The sequence below is a fragment of the Mesitornis unicolor genome, unplaced genomic scaffold, assembly GCF_000695765.1.
Source record: "Mesitornis unicolor isolate BGI_N332 unplaced genomic scaffold, ASM69576v1 scaffold71, whole genome shotgun sequence".
Lineage (NCBI taxonomy): Eukaryota > Metazoa > Chordata > Aves > Mesitornithiformes > Mesitornithidae > Mesitornis > Mesitornis unicolor.
The window spans coordinates 1-11,638 of NW_010165505.1; the positions used below are offsets into that span (position 1 = coordinate 1).

At 45.1% G+C, this 11,638-nt stretch overlaps 1 protein-coding gene across 1 annotated transcript; it reads right to left on the minus strand.

The window, feature by feature from the left end:
- Positions 1 to 2,348: 2,348 nt before the first annotated feature.
- NARS (asparaginyl-tRNA synthetase) lies at positions 2,349 to 11,462 on the minus strand. Its single transcript, XM_010194624.1, has 15 exons — positions 11,411 to 11,462; positions 11,175 to 11,257; positions 10,910 to 10,975; positions 10,712 to 10,804; positions 10,196 to 10,285; positions 9,626 to 9,704; positions 9,208 to 9,278; positions 8,839 to 8,925; positions 7,042 to 7,263; positions 6,480 to 6,679; positions 5,890 to 6,025; positions 4,711 to 4,824; positions 3,830 to 3,961; positions 3,182 to 3,313; positions 2,349 to 2,600 (listed from the first exon to the last, which is right to left on the minus strand). The coding sequence occupies exons 1-15, from the start codon at positions 11,460 to 11,462 to the stop codon at positions 2,469 to 2,471; spliced, it is 1,689 nt and encodes a 562-aa protein (XP_010192926.1). The 3' UTR covers positions 2,349 to 2,468.
- Positions 11,463 to 11,638: the final 176 nt, after the last annotated feature.

Genomic DNA, 11,638 nt, shown 5'->3' on the forward strand with positions numbered 1-11,638 from the left:
CCACCGCCCCATCGTGTCCGCCACCGCCCCCCCGGTACCGCCCACGCTGCGGTACCGCCCCGCCGGTGCCGGGGAAGGCGGCAGCCCTGGAGAAATCACTAACCCCCTCCCATAGTCCCTGAACGACCGTTACTGCAGGCTGAGAGGTGAGAGCTCGAGCACCCCGTCATCAAAGCGAACAAAAGATCCCAGCATCTAATTTATTTTTTGACGCTAAACTAATAACGGCACTCCTTGTGTTATGCCGGCTTACCTTTCAGAGGTTTTTCTTAGTCCCCTCTCTGTGGGCAGCCCTGAAGCTTTAGGGATAGAGGCGGCCCTGTCTGGAAAGGGAAGGACGTGGCCCTGTGGGGGAGCACAGGACATGGACAGACAGTTTGGACACGGGTGTACAGATCCAACACAGACGTAAAAATTTAGACATGGATGTACAGATCAACCAAAATCCCAGTTCATAAATCTGCATCAACACCCAGAGTCACCACACAGGGTAATGCAACCACCTGAAGTTTCCCTGTGACCAGGGGGTGTTTTCACCTGACTAGGGCAGTTTTTGTTCTGCAGATTGAAATCTTCTCCAATAGATGAAAAAGCAGACTATCCAAAGCTCCAATTCTGCCTCGGCCAGGGCAGAGGGAAAGCTGTGCGACAGGGCCGCACCTCACACACAGGGACACTCACTGTGCTTACGGCGTGCATCATTTATGGTATTTCCTCCACATGCTGGGAAGAACAGCACTTCTCGGCTGGAGGCAGAAACCTGCAGACCTGGGTTTATCACTGGCCATGGCTCTGCCTACAGTCCCAGCCCCACTTTGGGCAGCCACAGCTACCAGCAAAGTCACAGCCTGCTCCCCTGGAGCTGCTGCCCCAGCAACCAATTATTCTGCCCCACAGTTCTCACTCATTCTCGCTAGGATATTTTAATCAAGTAGCTGAGGTGGTTTAACCAAATTATAAAATGCCTCTAAGTTAATTAATACTTTAAAAAGAAAAAAAAAAGCTAGTTCTGTTTTTTGGAACATGCATTTACTGCACTTGAAAATTGGCTTTTCCTGTGCTCTTGCCCACGTAGACATTGCCTGTGCCAGAACAGATTGTATTAGATAAGCTACAAAGGCTAAGTGAAAGGAAAGGAACAGACATCACAGGTCAAGAACTATTGCCTTGCACGCCAACTCATATTGGCATAATTTATTGGTTGCCGATTTAGACCAGTTTATATATGTAACATGCAAGATGAAGAAAACCATCATTTATTACAAAAATGTGGGTATCGCACAGCACAACAATTCCATGAGTGGCAAATGCAGATCAAGTCTCAGTGCACGTAGCAATGACGCACCTCCCAATTTTTTTTTTCTCTCCAGTAAAAGAAATCACTTTACTTTTTGGCTAAAAAGTATACAGATGCCTCAACACATTAAATATTTAATTAACCCTATTTAATAACTTTATTACAGCCAGGGAATCTGCTCAGGTGCAGTAGCACAAGAGGACTCTGAGCCAGCTGGGAAACACAGAACTGCTCTACTATGGAAACATTTGAGCATGACATGGGAAAGCACTGCCTGAACTACAGTCCATCTAGACAGGAGAGCCAGTCAGTCTGCAAACGACACTGAAATCCACTTGCATTTCAAAGGTACCAGTTTCTTTGGGTCTTTAATTGGCCACCTGTGTTTTGAAACTGATGCGAGAACCTTTATCTGGAAGGCAACAGACACCCCAGTGCCCACCAGTTCACAGACAACGCTCTGCCCCATGCCACTGCAACTCCCCATCGCTGGGTGGGCATGGACCCTGCTGTGAGCAGGGTAGCAAAGTAACCTCGCCATCAGCCTCCTCACTTCTAACCAATAAAAACTCTGCAGAAAAACACCCACCAAACCTATGTCTCTTGCAGAGGAATTCTGTGCTCAATACTACACACCTCACTACCGAATAAACTCAGAGCTTCCATTAAAACAGCAGGAGCTACAAGAGTCCAGCACTTAATGCAATTACTCCCATTTTTATCCTTTGTTGAGCTATTTAGACAGTAGCTCTTCGTACCATTCTCAGAGGTCAGTGTTTTTGGAATTTCTTCAACCACAAGAAACCACAAGAGAAAACAGCTTAAAATTAATTAAATTTTTAAAAATCAAATGCCCAAGATATTTTCAAGTGACAGAAATTAAAAGCAGAAGCGTATCTTGTTTTTTAAGTGACAGCTTATCAGGATCTTTGTTCTATGTTGGCTTGAGAGCGTAAACACATCTAACGATTTTTTCTAAGACTTCTTCCAGTTAATTAGTAGGATTTTCCTTTAAAAAAAATGGATTTATTTTCCTTTTCACACCTTAAATAGTATTTGTATTAGCAACAGGCTGCAGTCAATCTGGTCTCAGACAGGCTGTAGTGTAGCAGTGTATGGTTCTTTTCCAAGCATCACTTGCTCAGTTTCCCAGGAGTCTGTCACAGGACGGTTAAGGTTTGCAGCGCTGGACAAAGCGCGGATAGAGACAGACATCTCGGATGTGGTGTCTGTTCAGAATCCAGGTTAGGAACCGTTCCAACCCCAGACCATATCCACCGTGGGGACATGTGCCGTATTTCCTCTGCGGAATTAAAATCAGAGTAGATATTCAATATTTTCTTGTTATTCATGTCATAATTGCAGTAATACCGGCAGGAAAAAAAATCCCAAACCCCTCCAAGATTATTTTCTGAATGAGGAAACAGACCATGTGCTTTTCAGGCATGATGTCGGTGCTCAGTTGCCCTGGGTTTCCTGGGGCAGTGCAAGGACTGGAGGGAGGAAGAGGAAGGTGAAAAAGAAAGCCTTAACAATTCTTTTTCAACCCCATCCCTTTCTTCTCCCTTAAGCTAGAGCTCAGCCACTCAAGTCTGTGAAGATCACCCTCTCCTTATCTAACGAGGGTGTCACAGTCACTGCAACAGATATCACGAGGAGCACACCCGCACAGACGAGCCCAACCACAGCAACTGGCAAGGGCAGCGCGCAACTGCAGCAATTCAAACAGAATGGCAACTGTCACCCATTGCACTTCAACGGTTGAACAACCATCTGCTTTGGGCCACCAAAAATACACTTCCAATTTAGACTGCATAATTTTAAGAGCGTTTTTTAAAAAATAATCACATCTGACAAGCCACACATGTAATCTGTTTTACAAACCTGATCGGTATACCAGTAGTACGGCGTGGGATCAATGCCCTCCCTCTTATAGCCTTCGAGTAGCTCCTCGCTGTCCCAGATACGCATGGAGCCTCCAACAATCTCACCAACATTGGGCATCAACACATCAACCTGCAACACACGACACACAATCAAGCTATTACAATTAAGCTGCCCGCAAGAGGGGGAGGGAAACCAGCCCAAACTTAAAGCTGTATTTCCATAACACATTTTACAATGTAATTTCAGTTCTCCATGACAGGAGGACAGGCAGTTCCTTCCAAACCCAAATTTATCCCAAATATAAACTGACTAGTTACTTAACTTCATTTCTAATACTCCTGGCCACACTGAACTGTAAAAAATCAAAACCACAAAAGCCACACCACAGAACCACAAACCCAGCAGCATTCCTAACCACCACCACCACCACCACTCTTCCCGCTGCTGGACAGCCAGTGTGCAGACAACAGTCCCCAAAAGTCACAGAAAGGTTGTCCTCAGACCAGCACTTCCCAAGGTCAGTGAAGAGCATGCTCACTATGACCTGCCCACGCTTCATTAGCACTTCAGAGCTGCTTCATTTACTTCCATCACATCAACAAGCCATGCCAGGAGACCCCAAAAGCAAAACCTGGTCCAACTTACAGACTCAGTGAGGCGGGAGTCATCCTGACAGCGCTGCATGTAGAAAGACTTGATCTCTGCAGGGAAGCGGCACAGCAAGATGGGCTCATTAATGGTGTCTGTCATCAGTCTCTCAGGAGCTTCAGGAATATCCTAAGGGTAAAGAAGGCTTCGTTAATATTTTAAACCAGACCTGCTCCGATACCTCGAGTTCCACATGTATCAGCCATGAAACAAGTACATTCATCCCAATCTACCTAAAGTTTTTAAAACAAACTTACCTTAAAAGAAACTATACTTATACATAAAAGCACATATGTCAGAGAGGGGAAAAAATCTGTTAAATTAAAATCCAAGTCTTCCCAAAGTTTCAGACTGAAAACTGAAGAAAACCTAACCTGAGCTGTAGACTTTGAGCAACCAGCAAACACCGAGAAGCCAAATCTCCTTCCTTACCAATACCAATTTCCACAAACCTTAAGACTAAGAAGTTTGTGTTTCCTTGTTAGGTAGACAGGCTATTTTTAAAAAAACCTTAACTGATGAGTTACACAGACAAGGTTACTTGGTTTTTATTGAAGTTTTCTGACTGAAATTTGATGAACCGTGAAAGACGTAGCAGAAGCTTTATTTTTATCAATCTAGCAGTTTTACTGTTTAAAAACAGGGAGCAGTGAAGGATGACACCACAGCTACACTGACAGGGAACATCAGGGGTGATGTGATCCTGGCTTGTTAAACACAAGAGTTTTTAGTCAAAAAACTCTTGTCTACTCCTAAAAGGTTTAATTTTTTATTCAGCCAACAGTATCACACTTCTCTTAAATTCTGAGTTAAAGTCAGAGCCCCCCAAGAGGGATTTTGACTGGTTTTAACCCCTGAAGAACCTCAGAAAGACTTACTTCCCCAAACTCATAGTAAGTGCCATCCTCCTTCTTCACATCATGTTCCTTTAACCACTCAATGGCTTCGGTGTAGTTCATCCGTCGGAAAGGACGCTTCGGGGGCGTGAAGCCCTGTAAATAAGAGCAGACAAAGACAGTCAGAAGAGAGCCACGTTTAAAGAATGCTTTTCTCGTTATCCGCAGGTCCACTCCCAGACTTGAAACACACACACTCCTCTTTCCAGCTCATACATCAACCAGTTATTACTAAATAAATCAATCACACTCAGTACTGAAAAACTGGAACCAAACACAACCATCTTCCAAGCCCAATAAAGCTGACAGTACAGATGCAGGAAAGAGATGACAGGAGAGGAGGAAGTACTCTCAAAGCTGTTTGCCAAGCCCAGTAAAGCTGACAGTACAGATGCAGGAAAGAGAGGAGGAAGTACTCTCAAAGCTGTTTGCTTTTCTGTACAAATTCACTGCACATGTCGGTGTTTCAAACTGAGCAGAGGATCCACGTGCAAGGCCACAAAAGAACATTTTTGCTTCCCTGCACACAGAACAGCTTCAGTTTTTGTGAGCTGGGTTGTGCCTCTGGTACGTCACACCTTCTGGCCCTGCCTGGGCCCAAATTTAGAACCGAACCTCCCAGTGTTTATCAGGAAAAGAGGTCAAAACAACAGCGACGACTGAGTTTGGATGCACCCCGAGAGAAAAGCTAGTGATGGAGATAAAGTTATCAGCCTCTTAAAGCCATCTTCTTTGTAAAGGCAACAGAAGACAAAAGGCCTGTAACAAATGGAAAGAGCTTTACACAGCTCCAGGTTGCAGGGTGGAAAGTAAAACACCAGTAGTTTCACTGCTCCCCTGTGCTCAATCTGCGAGCAGCAGCCGATCAATACGACGAGCACTGGGACAGGTTTTTATCCTACCAGTACAGTGCACGTTGCAATAAACCCAGCAGGCTGCTGGAACTTCTTCCTCCACAGTCCCCCTCTTCTGGAAGAGTCACTGCCAGCCTTGCAGCATATTTATTCTTCTCACGTTAGTCAATACTTCCATTATTATTAATAATTGTAAGCAAACAGAGCTCACTGCCATGCCCTGCCCTCCCCAGAGGAACATGCTGGCCAGGAAAGGCTAAAGATCATCTTTTCTGGGCTATTCGTGTCTGTTCACATTGCTGCCTACCGGGTTCAGGTCGTACAGTAAGCTTGATGCAGGCGATTTCAAGACTCTGTCCACTACATCACAAACCAGGTTCTCCAGACGGTCCAACAAATTCTCAAAAGTTATAAAAGGACATTCAGCTTCAATGTGAGTGTATCTGAAACACAGAGCCAGCTGTTACAAAACCACACACATGAAACAAATCTCTAGCTATGAAAAAAATTATCATGAGGACAAAAACCCCACAACCCAAACCCACACACTTTTGTTCCCTGTTTTCGTTTCTCCCCCTTCTACACTGTAAAACATATAAAGCCATTTAAAAAATTAGGAAGACAACAATACACACTCTATTTTCTAAAAAGGCAGAGCTTTCTAAAAATGTATCAGCTCTGTTTCACCCAGATCCCCCTTCACTGAATGTCACCATATAATGACCAGGTGGGCATCACCAAGACAAGGAATTACCCCCAAATACACTTGTGATCAGCCCTTCTGCCTTAGCACTACGCTGTCCTCTCACTGTACGTTATATCAGCCAACTGCCTGCTGCTCCCCGCTGTATAAATTCACTTATACATAAAGAGCAAAGACATAGACTCTCTCCATACTCTGCCAAGTGTCTGCGGGTCCTGGATTGCTCAGCTCTGTACGACTGAGCAACGCAGAAAACATCTCCTAAGGCTGGAATGCAGGTCTCCAGGTAGAGCTGGGATGACTGTGTTAGGTATGCCTCTTCACCAAAATAATCCAGTTTGAATAGGGTTGAGCCTCCTTCCACCTGTGTCTGGACTAAAGTTGGTGGTGTGACCTGTTCAACAAGACAACTGTCATTAACCGAGTGAAGAATTAAGGACAACGATGACAAGATGCAAGGCACACACTTCCAGAGCACCATCTGCAAAGCTTCTGTATGCACACGTACAAGTACTTCAGCCTGACAGCCTGAAGAGAGGTATGTAGGTATTGTGAACCACCCTGTCACACAACTCAGCAGTCCACACACCTCGGAGATCTACGTCTACGAAAGCAATCACAGAATAGTTTCCTAATAAACAGCTTTTCTCTTGCCCCTTTCAGGTCAGTTAGAAAATTTGCCTAAACAGCTTTTCCAGGAAAAAGATAGCCTTGAAGTCAGGACATTGAAGCAGTCATTCGGGAAAATATACTTACTTCGTAATATCCATTGGCAAAGAAATGATCCCTGAAGGCCTGCACTACCACGGAGCGCACCTTGAAGATTTTAGACATGTTCTCGCCTCGAATCATCATGTGCCTGTTGTTGAGCTGCACATCAACCTCCGAATCCTCATTGAGGAGATTGTCAGCCCCTCCTGCTGGGGCCAGCCCAATAAGCTCCCAGTAGTCACAGTTCAGCTCGTGGCCTCCTGGAGCCTGCCAGTTTGAAGAGAAACTATTTCAGAAGTCCACGTTTTGCCCCTTGGATGTCACCACCCAGCATCGCAGCGCAGGTGTTCATCCAGTTCAAACAAAAGAGGCTAAAATCCTAACTGCAGTATTTTCAAAGTGACTGCTTTGTAACTCAGTCACACCACACCTGAAGTGCCATTTGTGACCCACCACGAGTCTCTCGGACATAACACAAATGTGATCAAGTGCTACAGGCACAGATCACCAGAAGCTTTCACGTGTATCCAGTTTAAGTATAACAGATTCCAGACAGCTGGGTTTATTCAGCTGAAAGATCAGGTAGCTAAGCAGAGGGAAACGACTTATTCCCTTCAACTATTTCATGGGCAGTTATAGAGGAGATGGAGCCAGACTCTCTTCGCATGTATCAGCAAAACAACAAACGTCTCAAGTCGCGGCACAGGAGATTTCAATTGGCCATGAAGAAAAAATTTCTTCACAGGGTGGTGAAATGCTCGAGCACAGACCAAGGCAGACTGCAAGCTCCAAGCTTGTTCAGAAACACCGCTGGACAAGACCCTTGGCAGCCTGACCTCACATTAGATCAGACCTCCAGAGGCTCCTCCCAGTCAAAACCACTCTGTGGTAACCTACACTGTGCGCTAGTTCAGGCTGGGATGGAGCTCACCAGCTTCCTCCTGTGGGTCACAGTAGGCTTCTCTCTCCTGAAACAGTTTCTATTTGCATTCACAGTATTTTAAGGGTGTAAATGCAGATTTCCACAGTCTAATCAACAGAGTTTTACAAATCCAGTGGTTTTGTTCGGTAAAAGCATTGTATCCTTGTGATGAGACATGAAAACATGAAATGTTTCTAATGTCCAAAATTTTATGAGCAGTTCAATAACTGTCCTGATATATGCCTGCACATCCTGATGAGTGCATTGAGCTGCTGACAGAAGTAACAGCTCCTAAAAGCTTCTCTCCTGCCTTCAGTTTGAACCGTTTTCATGGGCCATCCTGCACGCACAGCTGCTTGAGCCCTAACCCCAGATTCAAACACTTTTCCAAATGGGAAGTTCATAGATCTGGACTGGCATGAGAAAGTCACAAGCAGCACATTTTGAGCCCTGCAGTCACACCTGCCCAGTCCTTAACCTGACAGCACCATTATGAACTTTTTACCATGAACCACCCAGCTGATAAACCTGCCAAGTGCCAGAGGACAAACACAACACACTGAAGAGCCTGCAAACCCATCTCAAGCAGCTCAAATTCTTAGCCTCACAAAATAAAACCTGAATAAACCTCTTGTTAAGAAAATAGAGCTATGCCGTTTATTTAATGTAACTTTCCACTGCTATATTCTAGGAAATATCTACGGGACACACCAGTGGAAAGTGTTTCAGGCAAAAGCAGAACAGTCACAGACTTCATCTGCCACACACAGAGCTGGGGGTGACAGCAGCAGCTTTGGGAGGTTTGGTGTTTTCTCTAAACCAAATACCTACTGAAATAATCTAATAATTATTTCCACTCCTGCTTCTTCCATCAGAAAAAGGACAAACTGTTAAAGAGGAGGAGAACCCAAGTCCCGTACCTGCTTGCCTTCAGGAACAAGGTTCAGCGTACCGTACACTGCAACACTGCTCTCCGTGGAGAGAACCAGCCCGTTGTAACACTGACACTGCAGAGAGAAAGAGATAAGGGCGTAGTTAAGGTAAGGTTTTTATTTTTCATTTACCTACACCACCTAATGGGAGTCACACACACGATGAACCCATCACCACTTCCAAATAGTTCTCACATTGAAAAAAAACTCTGCTGGTAGGAGATACAATTTAACAATAACACAGCTTAAACAGTAGGTTTAGGAGACCTTCCAGTTGTCTATATAAAGGAAAAATGGATGAGGTATGAACATTTCACTTATTTAACAACAGAACAGAATTAAATCATCACAACTTACCAGTTCATCTGAAAGGACACACTGAAGAAAACCTGTGCCATCTCTCAGAACAACGAACATCAAGTTTTTTCCTGGTTAAAAAGAGAAAAAACCCAGAGAGCCACAGCTTTATTCACCAGTCCACTTGAACAGACCCACTCCCAGCACACACTAACCACTGCCGCGCAATTATTACAGGGCTGTGATTGCACTCTTCCATTTTAAAAACCAGAGGTGCTCCAGGTGAGCACTGAAGCATCAGTACAGCTACAGAAGCCTTTCACAGAGCTGTATTTTGTACAGCAAGTTAAAGTAAGCTTACTTTACTGAATTAAGTAAGTGCCATCTGATTCATTGTAAGTGCCGAGATTTTGAAGGCTACGGTATTTGTTCCATGACTTTGCACAGGTTCAGTAACTTCTAAACGCTTGGGGTTTACCTTGCCTCCGTAATCTGTGAATCCAGCCAAAAATCTTCACCCTCTGGCCCCTGTAAGCCTCCAGAGCATCAATCTTTACCTGTAAAGCAGGGAATAACAGCAATCACATAGAGAAATGATTCATCACTTAGATGGTGCCTTTCATATTTGCTTGGAACACAAGAATTTATGAGCTCTCCCTCCCCAAAACAGCTGCTCCCAGCAGCACCTGAAGTGAAATTCTGTCCAGGGCACAGCACAGCTGTGGATGCTGAACAGCTGGTGAGGAAGGAAGGAGTGCATCAGCAAGCTCTATCACAGCAGTGCACTGGGACAGCATTTCAAAGAACCTTTTCCCAAGAGAAATATGGTCAAACAAAGACACAGAGAAGTCTGCTGAATGAATTAAGAAGGTTCAGAGAGCAGTCAAGTGCATGAGAAAGAACAAAGTCTATACACTAGAGGGGACACATACCCAGAAAACAAAGTGACATTTATGGAGAGCAGCTGCCAGCGCAGAGAGACTCAACCTCTGTGCAGCCAGGACGCTGTAACGCAGGCCATGGATGAAATGCACTGTATCTTACTCACGCATTTTGGCTCTGGAAGGCTAGGATCGTTCTTGATCACCACTTTCTTAGCTTCCTCCAGGTTCTTCTCTCTTCTCAAGAGATCTTCTGCCTGGTGTAAAGGAAAAAAAGTATTAAAGAGGCAGAACAGGCGTAACACAATCCCCACTCTTCACAATTACTGGAGACCACAACGCACACCGACAGGCAGCAATGTCATAAAAAGCCTTGGTGCTGCCCTGCTGGGGCCTAAGCCTGCCCTAACTCAAGAGCAGGATGAGAAACGATGCACAGACGCATTTCTCATGTTTTCCAGAAATCTAAAGGCAATGGACTGCAGTTATTCAAACCACACCCGGTTTCAGCCATTTGCTTGTCCTGATCTAAAGGAAGGCAAGTTGCAAGTAACTTGTGTGAAACAATGGCATGGTTGAAGAACAAACTGCAACCTTCTCGGAGGCGTGAGAATGACAAACTTCCAGTGTTTTTGGAAGAGAAGTGGTGTGCTTCCTCCAGCCTGGCATCATCCGCAACCTACCTCCTTCTTCTCCTTAGCTTCGTTCTTCATTTGTTCCCTGTGCCACAGTTTTTTGACATTCTTCATCTGTGACTTTGAAATGAGGGCCCACCTCTAAATCAGTCCAAAGAGAGAGCAGAAGATGAACGATTACACTTGTGCCCCTTCACACAACGGAGCATTAAAATAATTTGTTAGGAAGATCTAGTGCTACAGCACCTCATTTTCTTTTTGCGAATCCACATAAATAGTAGGAAACGGTTCCTTTCCTGCTGTCATTAAAGCCTAAAAATGGGGAGAAAACCACAGAATCAATGGCACTGCAAGCGAACTAAACCATCCTCAAAGAGACCGAGCAGACACCCTGCTTCTGGTCAGCCGTAAACACACGTATACGTCTACATCTAGAAATACCAGGGCGATCACTGGGCCTAAAGCGCAGCTGATGCTGTCAAAACAAACAGCAGGTGTTTCCCACAACTACCTTTAGAACAGTCTTGAACGGTTTCTTTTGGGTCCCATCACCAGTGGAATCATTGCCCTCTCGCTCAGAAACGTACAGCTCTTCTGTAATGCACAACAAACACAATAAATTACTAAAAAAAATCAAATCAGCCATGCAAGCGTTCAGGAAGAAACTGACAGACACACAGAGGGATAGAAAATCTCCATGGTTATCAGCAGCAATAAACCTTCAAACACAACCAGCTGCTTTAATACTTCCCATTTTAAAAACCAAGCCATGCAGCAAGTGCGTGATGCTGAAGCCCATGCGGCCTCCCAAGACACGGAGCTCTCGGGAGCCCTGGCTGCACACCAGGGCCCAAGGAGGACGCAGCCTTTACAGCGGCGGCTTTTTCCAGGCGGGCGAGCAGGCGGTGAAGGTGAGGGGCCGAGAAAGGAAGCAGAAGCTGGAAACAGGGGAAATTCCTCTCCCGAGCCCCGCTG

Excerpts from the sequence above, each read along its gene's own strand:
- NARS (XM_010194624.1), bottom strand. The coding sequence starts at position 11,462 with ATGGGCTTCAGCATCACGCACTTGCTGCATGGCTTGGTTTTTAAAATG. Across the intron at positions 8,926-9,207 it reads GTGTCCTTTCAGATGAACTG|TGTCAGTGTTACAACGGGCT; the intron begins GTAAGTTGTGAT and ends TTCTCTCTGCAG. Across the intron at positions 4,825-5,889 it reads TACTGTACGACCTGAACCCG|GGCTTCACGCCCCCGAAGCG; the intron begins GTAGGCAGCAAT and ends TCTTATTTACAG.